We start from the raw sequence: 18,761 nt of genomic DNA on the forward strand, positions 1-18,761 counted from the left end.
ATAAAATATATATAGTCTCTTAAAGACTAGGCAAGGAACTAGTCCTTTCCGTGACATTTTCCCAGGAGATTTGAGGAGCGAGCGAATGAGGGGGAATTCCCCCAAGAAGGATCCCAGCAGCCGCCTTCCTTGAAGGTATCCTGGCACACCTTGGCAGGTAAGCGGAGGCCACCTTTGCCCATGGGATGCCTTCCCACCTTCTTGCCTTCTCCATCTGCAAAAACCAGGACCTCTCCAAACAGGTCTTGGGAACGGAGCCGGTGGGGCTGTCCCTTTTAAAAATATTTTTAAAAAATCATTGGAAAATCAATCAGAAACTTTTGTATGGAGCGGTTTCCGTGTAGGCAATGTCCAGGTCCCATCTGCACACACTTTGTAATGATTGTGCATCAATGAGAGCAATGAGAAAAGAGCTTGGCTTCTCACGTTCCATCTTGGAAACCCCAAAACTGGGCACAGAAGTTAAAAGATTCCAGAAACCTACAACCATATCTTTCCATAGGCAACTAACTCCTGGAAGTCCACACACACACACACACACACACCAGGCATGCAAAGATTAATATTGTTGTTGCTTCAAGTTATTCCTGGCCCTAAGGCGAACCTACCATGAGGTTTTCTTGGCCAGATTTGTTCAGAGAGGGTTTGCCATCACCTCCCTCTGAGGCTGAGAGAGTGTGACTTGCCCAGGGGTACTCAATGGGTTTCCATGGCTGAGCAAAGGGAATTTGAACCCTGCTCTCCAGAGTCCAAACCACTACATCATGCTAGTTCTCTGTACCTTTCTCCACTGGTTATACAAGGTGGACTGCCTTTGTGAACGGAGGCTCCACTTTAGGGTTAACATGGATTATTATGGGGAATTTCTGCCCAGTGCTAGCAAAATAAACTTGGGTGCGTGAGTGGAAGATGCTCCTTGCTGCATAGTTTTGAACTTTGCTTCTCGGTGCGAAGAAGCAACAGGAAACTGGGCCGAGGAGCCTCTTGCGGTTCTCCGAAAACAGGAAACGTATCTGGGTTTTTTTTCTCTTTCTCCCTTTCAGAAATCTAATCAGCATCTCCTACGTGCAAATAAGACACAGACCCTTCGGATGGCAAAGGCGGATGGCTGGTCTTTGGTGATTCTCTGTCCGAAGGAGGCAGAAGTTGGCGCAGCTGACGGAAAAGGCAGGTTTGGGAAGTCTGGCGGGGAGAGGATGCTGTCACAGGGAAGAAAAGTAACTTTTCCAGGCAGGCCACATAACAAAAATGATGAGCAAGATTTTTATTTTCAAAAATGACAGCACAGAGAGAAACAAAAACTGGCGGAGAAGAAAATCATTGTTTGCAATGCCCAGTTGTTGTTGTTGTTGTTGTGTGCCTTTGAGTTGTTCCTGACTTATGGAAACCCCAAGGCAGACCCATCATGGGTTTTTCTTGACTGTTTCTTCTGAGGGGGTTTGCCATTGCCTTCCCCTGAGGCAGAGAGAGTGTGACTTGCCCAGGGTCACCCAGTGGGTTTCCATGTCCAGCAGGGATTTGAACCCTGGTCTCCAGAGGGCAAACTACTATGCCACACTGTCTTGAGGCAAGTGGCCAGTGACCTTCCCAGTCCTGGCCACTCTGTCCCAGGGACCAAGGAAAGGGCCCTTGCCCCTCCGTCCCTCTCAAACCAGATGCAGCCCCACATCCATCTTGGAGGCCTTTGTGGAAACTTCTGACAGGCTTTGGAGAGTTGCAGTCTTTTGCAAGGACTGGCTTTTTAATAGTGAGGCACAGTCCTTTTCCAGCTGTTTGAAACTGCTTTCTAAATTAGTGTGTTTCAAATGGTTTGGAATGTTTTGTTGTTGTCATTGTGTGTGCCTTCAAGTTGTTTCCAACTTACGGGGACCCTCAAGTGAACCTATAACAGGGTTTTCTGGGGCCTCAGAGGATGGCAAGGGAAAACCCCTTCTGAAGAGACTTGCCATGATAGGGTCACCGTGGTCAGAAACGACTTGAAGGTACACAACAACAACAACAACAACTCATTGTGCTGTTACGAAGCTTTGCATCCAGTCTGTAAGGACAGGAAAGATCTCAGTTGCTGATGGGATAGAAAGAAAGGTGATGGGAATGATAACTATAATGTGCCAAATGCCGGCCAACCCAGGTGGCCCACTTTGAACAAGAAAAGCAACACTTGTGTCACATTCCAGCCAAAAGTGTGGGTGGCCTTTGCCATTAGGTTGAAGCATTGGTCGTTGCAGAAATATAGTTGAAGATGTAAGAGTCCAGCAAAGGAGCAAAAGGTCCCATCCTTTGCTTTGTGCAACATAAGACTCCCTTCCTTCATTTCTTGCAGGTCAGAGCCATGCTTCTTGCCAAGGGGGGAGAAGCCCCCTTGATCCGGAGCCAAACTCAGAGCCTCTCCTCCGGCGGATCAGGGCTCCTCCAGGTCTACCTTTACCACCGGCCAAACTCCCCCCAAATGGCTCCCAAAACCTCCGACAGCCTCAGCTTCACTTCGGGGGAATACACAGCAGAGGAGTTGTGTGTTGCTGCCGCCAAGGCATGCGGTGAGTGCAAAAGGCCCCACACCAATCTGGTAGAGACAGCCCCGATTAACCCTTTGCCTTCCCACTTTCCCAGCTGCTTTCCCAGCTGGCAGGTTCCTTATCCCTTTATTCCTTATGAGGAAGAATAATCTCCTTGTTTCCCCTTTAGCTCAGGTTCCCCTCTCAGTTTCCAAACCAGATAATATGTCCTCTGTATGCATTTGTTGTTATGTCTCTCTCTGTTGGAATGACAAGCCATGAGCCATTGCGGTGGTACTTAATCCACGACATTTAATGGCATCACCAGGGGCCTAAGGCTGCATCCACAGTGCAGAAATAATCCATTTGGACCCCACTTTAACTGCTATGGTTCAATTCTGTGGAATTCTGGGAACTGTAGTTTGTTGTGGCACCAGAGCTCTCCGATGGAGAAGGCTCACAAAACTACAAGAATTCCAGAGCATTGAGCCATGGCAGTTAAAAGTGGTGTCAAAATGGATTATTTCTTCAGTGCGGATGTAGCCTAAATGTCAGGATTTGGAAACCTAAGTCCTGGACTGTCAACCCTCATGTTCACACGCACACGCACCCCATCTTGTAATTAAAACGGCAGTGGCAGCGGTGTCTGTCTCTGACCGCGAGGCCCACTTTCTATCTCCCGCAACAGGCATCCTTCCCTTCTGCCGCTTGCTCTTCTCTCTGGCCACGGAGGACCTTTCCTGCTGGTTCCCCCCAAGCCACGTCTTCACAGTGGACAAGTCCTCTTGCCAAGTGGTCATCTACAGGATCAGGTACGGCAGAGTCCTCCTCCAAGGCGCCATCCGCACTGTCAAAATAACGCAGTTTGAGACCGCTTTAACCACTGTGGCTCCATCCTGTGGGATCGGGGGGGGGGGTGTAGTTTGCTGCAGCACCAGAGCTCTCTGACAGAGAAGGCCAAGTAAACAATCTTGTAAAAGGTAGGCTAGACAAGGTAACTGTTACATGGATTTGTAACTGGTTGACCGGCCGAACCCAAAGGGTGCTCAACAATGGCACCTTCATCCTCCTCAAGTGACCAGTGGGGTCCCACAGGGCTCTGTCCTGGGCCCAGTGTTACTCAACATCTTTATCAGTGACCTGGATGACAGAATTGGGAGCATACTTATCAAATTTGCAGATGACACCAAATTAGGAGGAATAGCTAATACCCCAGAGGACAGGATCAACATTTAAAATGACCTGAATAGACTAGAAAGCTGGGCCAAAGCTAACAAAATGAAATTCAACACGGAGAAATGTACGGTACTGCACTTAGGGCTGAAAAATAAAATGCACAGATATAGGATGGGGGACACCTGGCTGAATGAGACTACATGTGAAAGGGATCTGGGAGTCCAAGTAGACCGCAAGTTGAACATGAGTGAACAGTGCCATGCGGCAGCTAAAAAGGCCAATGCAGTTTTAGGCTGCATCAATAAAAGTATAGTGTCTAGATCAAGAGAAGTAATAGTGCCACTGTATTCTGCTCTGGTCAGGCCCCACCTGGAATATTGTGTCCAGTTCTGGGCACCACAATTCAAAAAGGACATTGAAAAACTGGAGCGTGTCCAAAGGAGGGCAACTAAAATGGTCTGGAAACCTTGCCCTATGAGGAACGACTCAGGGAGCTGGGGATGTTTAGCCTGGAGAAGAGAAGGTTAAGAGGTGATATGATAGTCCTGTTTAAATATTTGAAGGGATGTCATATTGAGGAGGGAGCAAGCTTGTTTTCTGCTGCTCCAGAGACTAGGATCCAGAGCAATGGATGCAAGCTACAGGAAAAGAGATTCCACGTCAACATTAGCAGGAACTTCCTGACAGTAAGGGCTGTTCGACAGTGGAACACACTCCTTCCTCGGAGTGTAGTGGAGTCTCCTTCCTTGGAGGTCTTTAAGCAGAGGCTAGATGGCCATCTGTCGGGGATGCTTTGATTTGGATTTCCTGCATGGCAGGGGGTTGGACTGGATGGCCTGTGTGGTCTCTTCCAACTCTATGATTCTAAGTATCTCACAGAGCTACAAATCCAAGGATTCCATAGCGTGGAGAGCCATGGGAGCTAAAGCAGTGTCAAATTGCATTATTTCTGCAGTGCAGATGTAGCACAGGTTCTGCATTTGCTGGCCTTGTGCCTACACTGCAAGGCACCTTGGTGCTTTCTTCTTCCCTTCAATTTCTCTTTCTCTCTCTTTTTTCTTGGTTTCGGGGGCAGGTTCTTCTTCCCTGATTGGTTTGGACCAAAAAAATCGTTCTGCTGGGGGCTGACATGCAACCAAGGGAGTCCGGTCCTGGATGGTCCAACAATGGATTATCTCTTCGCCCAAGTGAGTAACCACCACAACGCCGTTCTTTGGAGATACTGCTCCACCAGCACTGGATTGGGCTTATGGGTTCACTTTAATTCATATCTATTCGATTCATATTCTGACATTCTGACAATGTGGGACCCAAAACAGCTTAGTTTCTTGCATATCTTAGTTTCTTGCATAACTCAGTTTGCAACAAATGACGTACGCTAAGGACAAAGAGGGAAAGCGGGAGGAGAGAGAAACTGGGACATTTCAAGCGCAGGCGAAAAAGTGGGATGGCAGAGGAGTAACTGGGTCTCTCTCTGCCAAAGGGTGAGAGTTGGATGGCAAAGAAATGAAGGCTTTATTTGGGCCTTAATGGTGTCTCACCCTCGGATCGTTCCCTCCCAGTCCCGCAGTGACTTTCTCCGGCAGCGGCTGGAGGGTCCCCTGACGCTGGAGACCCAAGAGACCTGCCTCGGTTTGGCCATCCTGGACATTCTGCGGATTGCCAAGGAGAGGAAGCAGAACCTGGCGGAGGTCTTCAGGGCTCTCAGGTGCGGCTAGACCCTTTTGCAGAATCTGGGCAAACAGAGGCCATTCTTGGGTCCAAAAGGTTTGCCCCATAGTGTCCCACAGTGTCATTTAGGTGGCCTCATGGGTTTTCTTGCCATGATTTGTTCAATGGTTGTTGCTTTCCTTCCTTCCCCTCACTTGGTTTGAGTGTTGAATGGTGACTCTGGAGACCAGGGTTCAAATCTTCGTTTGGCCATGCAAACCCACTGGGTGACCTTAGGCAAATCGCACACCTGCTGAGCCCCAGAAAACCCCATAACAGGCTCACCTTAGGGTTGCCATAAATTGGGAATGAAGGCACACAACAACAGCAATAACAGCAATTTTCTCTGATGCTGAGAGACTGTGATTTGCCCAAGGTCAACCAGTGGGGTTTCCATGATGACGGGGATTCAAACACCGGTCTCACAGAGTCCCAGACCAACATTTAAACCACTGCAGCATAGGAACTGTAATAAAGAGGGATTTGGGATGTTTGCCATGGCCTTTCTCTGAGACTGAGAGAGTGAAGCTTGACCAAGGTCACCCAGGGGCTGAACAGGGATTCGAACTCTGGTTTCAAGTCGTGGTCTAGTGCTGAAACCACTATCCCACACCATCTCTCCTGTGAGCAGTGATGGTGATACTAAATTCAGAAGGCTTCTTGCCATCCCCTGGCTGCTTGGTCTCAGGTTTTAGGCTGGGCACCTGAGGGCGATCCTGGATGGACGACCCTCCTGCTGACCGTCCAGTCTCTCCCTCTGCAGCTACAAGTCGTGTCTCCCGGAGGGTCTGCGTTTCCAGCTCCAGGCCCAAAGCTTCCTCACCCGCAAACGGATCCGGCGCCAGTTTGGCCAGTCCCTACGCAAGGTCAGCCACCTCCAGACGGAGGTCCAGTTCCTGAAGCTGAAGTACCTGGCGGAGCTGGAGGGCCTGGAGGGGTCCATCCCAGAGGAGACCTTCCTGACAAGGAGACCTGGGCACGGGCCGAGGGAGTCCGAGTGGCTGGTCCATGTCTCGGCTGAAAAGGGGATCTTGACCGGCCAGAAGGACAGCCAGGTGAGGAGGCAGCATGAAGGGAGATGGAGAAAGGCTTCTCTGACTTCTGCCAAGCTGCGTCCTGCATTGGGTCCTCCTTCACTGGAGGTATTGTTTAGAAGAGGTCAGAGAACCAGTAGTGTTGGATGTCCTGCGACATTGGCTAAGGGTTGGACTATATGACCACTGGGGATGAAATCAGTTAAATCTGCAGCGCTGCTGCCAACTTTTTTATATAGGGTGCTCCTCTGCTCCTGGCCCCAGTCCAGATTTCTTTGTTTAATTGATCCATTAATGTCATCTCCTGCCTCTTTTCCAGTGCCGTGGCTCACAGCACGATCCAAAATTCCTCCCGTGTCAATTTTTTTCTTTATCCCAAACGTCCAGGATCCTCCCCATCCATTCAGTGATTTCCCTGACATTGCTGACATCGCCATCAAGCAAACCAGCCGAGATGATTTGCCCGGGGAGAACCACATTGTCAGCGTGACGAAGACAGACAACCGGGTCCTGGTAGGTGATGCTTCCCCAGTTTGAACCTTGTCCCATCGCCTCTGCTTTTCGGGAAAGAGGGAGGGGCGAGAAGGACAAAGGCTGCATCCACACTGCAGAAATAATCCATTTTGACACCACTTTAACTGCCATGGCTCAGTGCTGTGCAATTTCCCAAGGAGTCACATCATTTCATGATCAAGTGGGCCCATGGTATCTGCTGGGGTTTGGCTCCAGGACCCTCGGTGGGTACCAAAATCCATGGATGACCCATCCCATTATATACAGTGTTGTCATCAAATGGAATCAGAGGGACAACTGTATGTCCAAAGTGCGTCATTTTGTCCTTTAGGTAGAGTTCAGGCTTGATCATCATCATAATGATGGTGTTAACAGCAAATGGCAGCCACTCCTGTTGGTGGCCTTTGCCATTTTGCGTAAACGCCGTCTGCTTCCCTTCTGCAGGAGATGGAGTTCCGCACTTTGCCTGAGGCCTTGTCTTTCGTCTCGCTCGTGGATGGCTATTACCGACTCCTGGTCGACTCGTACCACTATTTTTGCAAGGAAGTGGCTCCACCCCGGCTCTTGGAGGACCTGGCCAGCGGGTGCCACGGCCCCATTACGTGAGCCAATGTGGTCCTGGAGGGACATGGGAGGAGGGTGTCCATGTGTCTTGGGTGCATCTGTCCCCAAAAGCATCCCGTGAAGAGGAACGTCTGCTGTGGTTTGCAGGGCAGAGTTTGCAACTGGGAAGCTGAAAGCCCAGGAGCACAAGGGGGGAGCTCACCTCCTTCGACGAAGCCCAGAAGACTTCGACAGCTACCTGCTCACCATTTGCCTTGAGGTAAGGAGAACCCCTTCACTGACTATCTCTAGCTCTGCTTTGAAGGGTTGGCATGAGCGCCCCGGCCATCTCAAGCCGCTGAGATGTTTAGTTTAAACCTGACAATTGTGTCAAGTGTCAAGGAGTTCCAGCAGCTCATCTGTTTGGATTCCAAGTGGTCACACTTTCTTTTCCCTTTCCCGGTCCCTGTGCCCCCAGAGCCCCATAGGGAAGGACTTCAAGAACCTGATGGTCCAGAAGAACAAGGATGGGACCTTCTCCATGGCCGGGGTGGCCAAGAAGTTCCTCAGCCTGCAGGAGATGCTGGGCATCTGCCAGCGCTTCACCCTCCAGGCCGACCGGACAGCCATCCACTTGGGCACCTTTTGCCCCCCGCGGCCCCAAGGTACGGATGGGGACCGAAGGCTCTCTTAAGGTCATAGGCGAGGAAGAAAAAGAGAAGGAGAAAGGAAAAGATATATAGAGAGAAAGCAAGGAAAGAAAGAAAAAGAGTGGAAGGGAAGGAGGAACAACAGGAGAGGGTGAAGAAGAGGAAAAGGATAGAAAGGGGAAGGAGGGAGGGAAGGAAGGAAAAGATGGAAACAGTGGAAGAAAGCAAGCAAGCTAAAGATGGCAAAGAGAGAAGAAAAAAAGGAAGGAAGGAAGGAAGGAAGGAAGGAAGGAAGGAAGGAAAGAAAAAGAGAGGAAGGGATGATCAAGTGAAAGAAAGAAAGAAAGAAAGAAAGGAAAGGGGACGAGGAGAGGAAGGGAGGAAGAAAGGAGAGAGAGAGAGAGAAAGAAAGAAAAGGAGAGGGAAGGAAAGAGGAGCCATGGACACAAATGTGGGCCAGTGAAATAACGCACCTCCTCCCATTCCTTCACTCTCCCTCTTTCCCGGCAGAGAAGTCCAACCTGCTCATTGTCCGCGGAGGCCATTCCTGCGTCCAGCTGCCCAACTCGCCTTCGGCTCAACTCCGCCGGGGCCTCAACCAAATGGTCTTCCACAAAATCCAGGCAGAGGACCTGGCCCAGGTAAGAAAGGATGGAGAAAATGAGCAAAAGGGAGAGGGAGCCTGTTTTGGTTCCCTGTTGTCATGGACCCAAGGCTGGGATGAGGAGGTTCAGCCTGGAATAAAGGATATTGGCTTCTAATCGTTTCCAGGTGATAACACTTTCCACTCCTATAAGAGACAAGCTTTCTGACCGTCAAATAAGGGACTTTTTGCAACCCTACTCCAGTGCAACTTCCTGCCACATGACAAACACCTTTTGAGACAAATTTCATGGAGGACATATTTCACATTGTTTGTGTCTGGTGCCATCCATGTTTTGTGTGCTGCCTGAAGACGGGAATGCATGAGGAGTCAGGATCTTAAAGGCATGCCAAATTTGCAAGGCTCAAGATTTTAATGTAATCCTTTGTTTATTGCTTTAGAACATAAACCTAACCCTATGCCACCTCTCCTAGGATACCATTCATAAACCCCCCAAAAAGGGAGCACTCTTATTCACTTTAATCCAGATTTTTTCAGTGAAGATAGAATGGGGAGAGGATAGTTATACCTCTGTCTTAGAGGCACAAGAGCAGCTAAGGACAAGCTTCTACTGGTCAGCTGGCCCCCATCCCCATCCCAAAGCCCCCTCCGTTCACAACCTGACTTTCCCTCCGCAGTGTGAAAGCCTGGGCCAAGGGACCTTCACTCGGATCTACCGTGGGGTGAAACGGGACCCAAAGGAGGACGAAGGCTTGGAGGAAGATGGGTCCTCTGAGAGTCGCCTGGTGGAAGTCGTGATGAAAGTCTTGGACCAGAGCCACTCCCGGTGGGTCGAGGTGAGGCTGGCCAAGTGACTGAAGGGGTTGGCCTCCACACTGAAGTAAGAGGGGCTCCTGACACATACTCCGGTGGGGAGGCTGCTGTTGGGTGCCTTACTGTTTTTAATTTGTTCTCTTAAGATTTTACATGCTTTTAAGTCTTTGTTGTTGTTATTTGTCATTGAGTCAGCTTCGACAGCGACCCTATGAAGGAGAGGCCTCTGAGAAGCCCACTCCCCATCATCATCAGATCCTGGCTCAGCCATAGAAACCCATTGGGTGACCTTGGCCATAAGTCACACTCTCTCAGCCTCAGAGGAAACTAAAGGCAAACCCCCTCTGAACAAATCTTGCCAAGAAAACCCTGTGAGAGGGTCACCATGGGTCAGAAATAACTTGTAGGCACACAACAGCAACAACACCTAGCTTCCATATATTTCCCCATTAAAATCCCATTAGGTTGGGCAGTGTTATATCACACCTGTCCAGCAGGTGGTGCCTTTGTTGTGCTTGTCTTCTAGTAGATCAGGGGTTCCCAAACTTTGGCCCTCCAGGTGTTTTGGACTTCAGGGCTTCTGGGGGTTGGAGTCCAAAGCACATGGAGGAGCAAAGTTTGGGAACCACTGTCTTAGGAGGGTGCTTCTGGGGAGGAAGCAATGAGCCATACTCAGAAGAGGGCGTTTTGTCACTTTCCAGCCCTTCCTGGAAGCCGCCAGCTTGATCGGCCAGCTGTCCCACAAGCACCTGGTCCTGCTCCACGGCGTCTCCATCGGGGCGGAAAGTGAGTCAGCCTCCCCTGAAAAAGGTGCCTTTCCCCCACCTCTGAGTCCCCAGCCCTTGAGTCTGAGCTGGTTGAGACATGGAGGGGGCAGGTATGGCCCTCTGGCCGCTGGAGTAGGTGACTTCAGTTCTCATCAGCCCCACTGGCCCCAGGGCACCCCAAGAAAGAAGAGGATGGAACGTTGTGGTCCCAAAATATCTGGAAGCAACAAATAGCCCATCCCTGGGTTGGGGGAAAGAAGGGGCAGAGAGTGAAGGTCCTGATCCCACAAAGCATTCTTGGACATTGGGGTCACTGTTTCTGGTCTGCCGTCACTGCTGCACATCTTTTGCAGACGAACAAGGATTGGGGAACGTCTGGCCCTCCAGATTTTTTTGTTAGACTTTAGGTCCCATCATCCCTGGACAGCGTGGCCTGTGGCTGGAGATGATGGGGACTGTAGTTCACCCTCTGGAGGAAGAGGAGATGGGCAGAGATTCCCAATCTCCATTTTGGAGTGTATGGTCTGTTCTGGGTTTGGTCTGATCTTTAAAGAACTCTGTTTTGGAAGAACAGGATCCCACACCTGAGATAAACCTTTTAAAGCTGGAGCTGAACCCCAGAGTGGGTCCCAACCCCACTCACCTGGGAGCCCCCAGCACCTGGGACCCCATTTTTTTGGGGGGGCGGATCCAAATCCAAAGGGGGCATGGCCAAAAATCAAGGTGTATTTTCTCAGCCTCTTGGGAGAAAGTTGACTTGCAGGTTCTCATGGTGGTGTCCATGGAGAAGGGGCTCACCTGGATACTGAGACCCATCTGCCTTCCCTCTCAGACATCATGGTCCAGGAGTATGTCCGGCACGGCGCCCTGGACACTTACTTGCGGAGGAACAAAGCCACTGGGAAAGTGACCACCATGTGGAAGCTACAGGTGGCCAAGCAGCTGGCCTATGCCCTCAACTTCTTGGTAAGCTTCTGGGATAGGGCTTCTCACAGCCCCTTCCTCACCCATCTCTTTGGAGACAGTAACCAGGTGCAAAGGGGACTGTTCCTGCCGTTCGCAATGGCTCCCATCCTGAACAACCCACAGGATTCAGGGTCCTGTCTGTCTGCCTTGCTCTCTCCTAGGAGGACAAGAGGATCGCGCACGGCAACGTCTCGGCCAAAAAGGTCCTCCTGGCCCGCGAAGGGGAAGTGGCATCTGGGCGCCCGCCTTTCATCAAACTCGGGGACCCAGGTGTCCGTACCACCGTTCTGACCCAAGAGGGTGAGGTGCCTGTTGGTGGATAATGAGAAGTGGTGTTTCATTTGAAATAATGCATTGAGAACCCAGGTCTCCCTTGTTCACCCATTTGCTCTGCTTCGGCTTCATCCATCACTTAGCCAACTCCAACAGGAGAGGGATTTCTTAAAACCCTTTAGGGTTCAAGAATGGAGTCTGAGAGTAGATTGAATGCAGAAAACAACTTAGCAGTGGGTAGACTCTGGTTTGACAGCCCAGGTTTCAGCCCCACCCAAGCAGTTAAATCAGGTTTATACAAAACTCTTCCAAAAAAGCTGGAGTGGAGCCGGTTGAGCAAACCCCCAAACTGACCTTGCCCTCGCTCAGTTTGGACTTTGAGGGGTCACCATAACTACACCCCAACAACCGCAGAGTGATGCCAAGCCATCAGGGGACCCATCCGGGATCTTCCACTACCCCCAAAACCACAGGCCTGCAAATCCAAATGCCCACCCGTTTCACCTGCAAGCACACTCTTGCGTGCCATCACTCATTCCCACTTATTCTCCTTTCCCCTCGCCTACCTTTCCAGTCCTGACGGACCGCATCCCTTGGGTGGCCCCCGAATGCGTCTGGGACCCCAAGAGCCTGGTGCCGGAGTCGGACAAGTGGAGCTTTGGCGCCACTTTGTGGGAGATCTTTAACGGCGGCAACATGCCAATCGCCGCACTGGATCCCAAAGCGGTACGTTTCTTCTTTGCTTCTGCTGCATCCTCTTTTTATATTTCTGGAACTAGAAAGCCCTCCAGACTTTCCTTTCTGGCACTTGGGATGCATGATGTCCTGGTAAGATGCAGCGTAAAAGCTCCAACAACAACGCAACACTTTTAATCTCCACCCCCCCCCCCTTTTTTTTTAAACCAACCCTTTAAAACAATCAGACAAGAATTGTGCTGGAAGTACTTAAAGAAATCCCCTCTTAGGTGGTTGTGCCTTGCTTTGAAATAGAGTGTCCAGCACCTGGTATTTGTTAGCAGTTCCCACTCAAGGACCAACCAGTGCTGACCCTGCTTAGCTCCCAAGATTGGTCAGGATCTGGTGCACAAGGAGATGTTTCGTTCCTTGCATGGGAAGGCCAATGCTCATGGTGGGTGCATTTGCAAGAGGAGCTCTTCTCAGCCGGACTCCCATTTTGTCTTCTTCCTTCCTTGACCCACTTTGCAGAAACTCCGGTTCTACCAGGACCGCCAACATCTGCCCCTGCTGCACTGGACGGAGATGGCCGACCTGGTGGTGCAGTGCATGGATTACCGACCCCAGCGGCGCCCGCCCTTCCGCACCGTCCTCCGCGACCTCAACAGCTTCATCACCTCCGGTGGGTCCTGGGGGCATTGTGGCCCTTTCAATGCTATTGTGCGCTGGGGGTGCCACACAAATTGTTGCTTAACCTGATGCACAACCGATGGTATCCCATTGCCAATCCTTCAGCTAAAGTGGGGGACTCTAATAGTATGTATATAGCTTCTAGGAATAGTGCATTTAGTAATAGTACGCATGTAGCTTTTAGTAATAGTACCTATGCCACGTGCTTTTACTAGTAGTACATACGTAGCTAATCTTTTATTTTGGGTTTCATAAGCTGACCTGGCAGGAGAAGAGTATAAATGGATATAAACGGAATGGATATATGGATAAATGGGGAATGTCCATTTCCACTCATAGAGGAACTTACGTCAGAGTAAGACTCCAACAGGAGTGTGGCCCAGGTTGACAAACTACAAATCCCAGGGCTCCTTGCTAGAAATCCCACGATTCCACAGGTTGGAGGCAAAGCAATTAAAGAGGGATCAAACATCTATAAGCTGGAAAGTGTGGACATGTTCCTTCCTTCCTTCTCCTCATTCCCAGATTACGAACTCCTTTCGGAGGTCCTGAGCACCAGCGGCTTTGGGGGCCACATGGACTCACCGATAGGCCCCGATCCCACCCTCTTCGAAGAGCGGCACCTCAAGTACATCTCAGTTCTGGGCAAGGTGCCGGCCTCTTTTCCTTTGCTCATAATGGTGTTTTTCAGTTATTTATCCTTTTAAAAGATAGGTCAAGTCTCCTTTGTAATTCCAAATTTGAAAGAGTGGGAATATACAACATCCATGTCCTCTGTCTCTGGAGGGCCAGAAATGGTCCATAACCTGGAGACAGACAGTGGGGTGAGAGGACGTTACCCCTTCCGCATGTGTCCAACTGCGGGATCTGTGTAACTTTGCTCGACGGCTCCAGGTGTCAAAAGGGTGAGAGCCCTTCCAAGGCCTGTGTTTGGGGGGCTCCCCGCAGCATCTTCCCCACCTGGGTCTCAAATGTGCCCCACTCTCCTTGGCAGGGAAATTTCGGGAGCGTGGAGTTGTGCCGCTACGACCCACTGGGCGACAGCACTGGGGAGCTGGTGGCGGTCAAGCGGCTGCAGCAGAGTTCAGCTGAACATCAGAAGGACTTCGAGAAGGAGATCTCCATACTCCGCTCCCTCCATCACGACTTTGTGGTCGCCTACCGTGGCATCTGCTACAGCCGGGGTGAGGCCACAGGATTGGAGGATGCGAGGTGTGTGTGTGTGTGTGGAACCAGCCCTTTTTCTTCTGACATGCAAGGAAGAAAATGGCAAACGTTTCCACACAACCCTAAGAGAATTCACTTAGAAATATATATGTGTGTGTCCTTTTCCAGCCTCCTTGGGCCAAAGCAGTCTCCGCCTGGTGATGGAATACCTGCCCAGCGGTTGCCTGCGGAACTACCTGCAGAAGAACCAGGAACGGCTGGATCACAAGAAGCTCCTGCTCTACGCTTGGCAGGTCTGCAAGGTGAGGTCCTGCGGCTGGGATCTAGCATCCTCTCCGCAGAGCATAAAGGTACCAAACGAGAAGCAGCGAACGCTCATAGCTGTCAGTGTGCCATGCACAGCAAACAACAAGCGTACAATGGAACCTTCCCTTATCCAGGGGATCTGTTCTAGACCCCCCGCCACACACACACACAGATAAGGGAAATAGCACGTATGATTGTGCCCCATTGAAAACAATGGGCCGTGAGCTCGCGGCGTAGTGCGATGCGTGCAACGTGAGCCCGCACACCATTGTTTTTACCCCCATGTGGCTTCCGCATAGGCTGGAAACTGCATATGGCGCTAATACATACGGCGCGAGCACACTGTACATAGATGTGTTCTGGCAAAGCATTAGTAGTTCCACATGGAGAGGCCACCATTGGATGGACGCCTCTGTTCCACTGTTGGCCAAAAAAGTCTAGAATTGGGGGCATACTTATCAAATTTGCAGATGACACCAAACTAGGAGGAGTAGCTAATACCCCAGAGGACAGGATAAAAATTCAAAATGACCTGAACAGACTAGAAAGCTGGGCCAAAGCTAACAAAATGAAATTCAACATGGAAAAATGTAAGGTACTGCACTTAGGGTGGAAAAATGAAATGCACAGATATAGGATGGGGGACACCTGACTGAATGTGATTTCTATGTGAAAGGGATCTGGGAGTCCAAGTGGACCACAAGTTGAACATGAGTCAACAGTGCAATGCGGCAGGTAAAAAGGCCAATGCAATTTTAGGCTGCATCAATAGAAGTATAATGTCTAGATCCAGGGAAGTAATAGTGCCACTCTATTCTGCTTTAGTCAGACCCCTCTGGAATACTGTGTCCAGTTCTGGGCACCACAATTTATAAGGATGTTGAGAAACTGGAGCATGTCCAAAGGAGGCGACTAAAATGGTGAAGGGTCTGGAAACCTTATGAGGAACGACTCAGGGAGCTGGGGATGTTTAGCCTGGAGAAGAGAAGGTTAAGAGGTGATATGATAGCCCTGTTTAAATACTTGAAGGGATGTCATACTGAGGAGGAAGCAAGCTTTTTTCCTGCTGCTCCAGAGAATAGGTGACAATGGAGCAATGGAGAGCTGCCCATGACCCAACCTCTATTTAAAGTTCTCCAAAGGAATATCAGTTGATCAGTTTTACCTGAATGAGAAAGACACCCATCATGGTGTATTAATTTGAGGACTGGGCCAGGACACTGCGGGACTGGGGTCCAAATGGAGGGACTGTCGTTCCCAGCATCCACTAGCCATATACCCTGCACGTACCTGACATGCAAACGCACCGTTTCTTGCAGGGCATGGATTACTTGGGGTCGCAACGCTACATCCACAGAGATCTGGCCGCCCGAAACATCTTGGTGGAGAATGAAAACCGGGTCAAGATTGGGGACTTTGGTCTGGCCAAGATCCTGCCCCAAGGAAAGGAGTACTATGTGGTTCGGGAACCGGGGCAGAGCCCCATATTTTGGTAGGAAAACATTTACACAAACACAAATACACCTTTTTTGGACTGCAGCTCCCAGAATCCCCCAGCCAGCTGTGCTGGCTGGGGGATTCTGGGAACTGCAGTCCAAAAAGTTGACTTTTCCAAGCCCTGGCAACACGTCTGTGATTTTGTGTTTCCACGCTAAATCCAGGAGGTCATACTCCATTTGCTTTTCGAATTCATGTCTCTGTCCCTGGGTCCGAATGTTTGCTTCTCTTCACCTGCGCCAGGTACGCTCCGGAGTCTCTTTCCGACAGCGTCTTCTCCCCGGAGTCCGACGTCTGGAGCTTCGGAGTCGTTCTCTATGAACTCTTCACTTACGGCAGTAAGAGCCGCAGCCCTTCGGAGGTGAGTGCGAATTCCCTCCGGACTCCAATTCCGCTGCTTTGTTAGCTTTTTCTCCTGACGCCAAAGCCCTTAAGGACAACACTACCGACGCTTTGGTTTATGTTCCCAAACCATGTACATTGTCAATGTGCGTCTCCCTTTCCAACCAACCGTAACACAAACTTTCTTCTAGCGTCGGATACCTCCCCGCCAGGCAAAACTATGTCTCTCTGGCCTTCTTCTTCCCTACCTGCCTTCTCCGTATGTCTTTCCCTTAGGAATTTCTCCGCTTGATGGGATCCTGGAGCCTTCCATCGGTTGCCTGCCATCTTCTGCAATTGCTGAAGGAAAACAAGCGCCTTCCCATCCCGGCCGGATGCCCCATTGAGGTGAGCGCTGCTTCCATGGGTCACATCCTAGAAGTGTACATCATCATCATCACATCATCATCATCATCATCATCATCATCATCATCATCATCATCATTATTATTATTATTATCATCTTATTTCCCGCCTGACAGCAAGGCCAGTCTACCGTGACATTTGAGTAACCAAAAGAGACCTTGGAGGCTGCATTGGCCCCAAAGCCTCACTGGCTTCTTTGAAAATGTTTATGACCCCCAGGGCTTAAACTTTTGAAGCCCTGGAGGGCACCATTGCTCCCAGTACCGTTCCTACTGGCTTTTTCCCTCTTAGCAGCCCTCCTCTTCTCTTTCTGCAGGCCTTTGCTCTGATGCAATCCTGCTGGTCCTTTGCTCCGAGCCAGCGGCCCCGATTCTGCAAAATGGCCACCCAAATTGAGACCCTGAGGGACGGCCGCTGCAAAGCGAGAGGCTGAGAGGAAACAGGCGCGAAAGATATTTCATAGCCTTAGGAGTTTGTGTTTTGTTTTCTTTCACATCGCGCCTTCTTTCCAACTTGGAATTTGGAGGTCTTTAAGCAGAGGTTGGATGGCCATATCTGTCAGTGGGGATGCTTTGAGGGAGAGTTCCTGCACGGCAGGAGAAGATGAAGAATGGGGTTGGACTTTCTGGGGTCTCTTCATGGAAGTAAATTCAAGGAGTCCCTGCAAATTTGTCTCCTGGGAGAATTGTAATTCAAACCAGTCTAAAACAAAACTTGGAAAGTTCGTTTTTAATAAAGGAATTCATTCCCATTACTCTCTGTAAAAACAGTTGTATTCTTTACTCATGACAATGTTTTTTAACAGTATAAATGTGTTGCATTTTCTCCCCTCCATATATATGTGCGTGTGTGTGTGTATAGATATATGTGTGTGTATGTGTCTGTGTGTAAATATGTGTATATATGTGTGTGTGTGTGTGTGTGTGTGTGTGTAGTGTGTGTATTTGTGTATGCGTGCGTAGATATATGTGCATGTGTATGTATATAGGTACATGTGTATGTATATAGAGCAACAACAGGCCCTATATATTCTCAAATGGTTAGATAAGAGATACTCAGCCTGACATATGTAATACAGTTCTTTGTACACACACACATATAATATTATTTACACAGTTATATATAATATATATAATTTTATTTGTGACTTGAATGTCAGTGTTAGGGGCCTTGGAGGACAGTTCCCATTATCCCCAGACAATGCAGAAGGTGGGGGGGGGGACGCCTCAAAGCCAGCCTTTCTGCGCCCTGGAGCCCCTCCAAATGCTTTGGAATGAAATCCCCATCGTCCTCTGTCCCTCAGGGGCGGTGGCGGCCATGTTTTCCTGGGGATGATGGAAATTGTAGTGCAAAAGGGGGCCCTGCTGCAGCTGCCTTGCTCTCGGTCGCTCTCTGGTGGCGCCCTTTGCACACTGCAGGCTGGATCCTATCACCGCAAGTCTTCTCGCAATTGCGCTCTGATTGTCTCGCAATTCTCCTTCCTGGCTTTCTCTCGAGCGCCCTCCTGTGGCTCAAGAGAAGCATTTCGGCTCCTTGACGCTTATTATTATTATTCCCTGTCCTGGGGCGCCCTCTCGTGGCGGAAAGGGAGCGTTGCAGCCATTCTCAGGCTCCAAGGGGCTCGTTATTCCTGGCTCCTGGGTTTGGGAGACTCAGGGCTGGCATTTTTGGGTCCAGATTTACAACAACAACAATAATAATAATGAGGCAGGGGGCCCAAAGGCTTTGGTCCTGGGCATCCTGAAGGGTTCCCTGCTGCCCTGGATAACAAACTGGAACACATGGCCCTTTGGGACTACAGCTCCCAAAAGAGCCTCAGGATGGAAGGCAGGTTCCAGTCCTTGTGGCCCCAAGCTCCACTTTTGTTTCCATGGGGCCAAGTCACAGAGGAGCCCCTGGATCCCCAAATCCATGGAGGCTATGGGATAGTATTAGTATTATGATGGGGCCTTGGTATCCACTGTGGTTTGGGTCCAGGACCTTCCTTGGATACAAAGATCTATAGATGTTCCAGCCCCATCACATGCAATGGGGAATTACTATTGCAATGATGATCATTCTTCTTATTACAGTGGGCCTTTGGGATCCTCTGAATCTTGGGCCCAGGACCTCCTGGATCCCAAAATCGGGGGAGG

General features: G+C 50.1%; 1 protein-coding gene across 2 annotated transcripts; it reads left to right on the forward strand.

Moving 5' to 3' along the window:
- The first annotated feature begins 1,079 nt into the window (after positions 1-1,079).
- LOC149308248 (tyrosine-protein kinase JAK3-like) lies at positions 1,080-17,380 on the forward strand. 2 transcript variants are annotated; one of them, XM_089535392.1, is made up of 24 exons: positions 1,080-1,167; positions 2,324-2,537; positions 3,184-3,307; positions 4,747-4,858; positions 5,234-5,379; positions 6,130-6,436; positions 6,803-6,928; positions 7,373-7,530; positions 7,640-7,751; positions 7,950-8,136; positions 8,632-8,762; positions 9,403-9,561; positions 10,240-10,324; positions 11,138-11,271; positions 11,433-11,571; positions 12,119-12,270; positions 12,751-12,901; positions 13,435-13,559; positions 13,904-14,093; positions 14,245-14,378; positions 15,702-15,874; positions 16,123-16,240; positions 16,498-16,608; positions 16,943-17,380. In XM_089535392.1, exons 2-24 carry the CDS (start codon positions 2,333-2,335, stop codon positions 17,057-17,059), a joined length of 3,396 nt encoding a protein of 1,131 aa, XP_089391518.1. In that variant the 5' UTR covers positions 1,080-1,167; positions 2,324-2,332; the 3' UTR covers positions 17,060-17,380. The 2 variants fall into 2 exon arrangements, with proteins under 2 accessions (XP_089391518.1, XP_089391519.1); XM_089535393.1 differs by having other exon boundaries at positions 6,145-6,436.
- Positions 17,381-18,761: the final 1,381 nt, after the last annotated feature.

Source organism: Sceloporus occidentalis, unplaced genomic scaffold (genome assembly GCF_023333645.1).
Source record: "Sceloporus occidentalis isolate IW3139 unplaced genomic scaffold, rSceOcc1.0.p SCAF_8, whole genome shotgun sequence".
NCBI classification, from domain to species: Eukaryota; Metazoa; Chordata; class Lepidosauria; order Squamata; family Phrynosomatidae; genus Sceloporus; species Sceloporus occidentalis.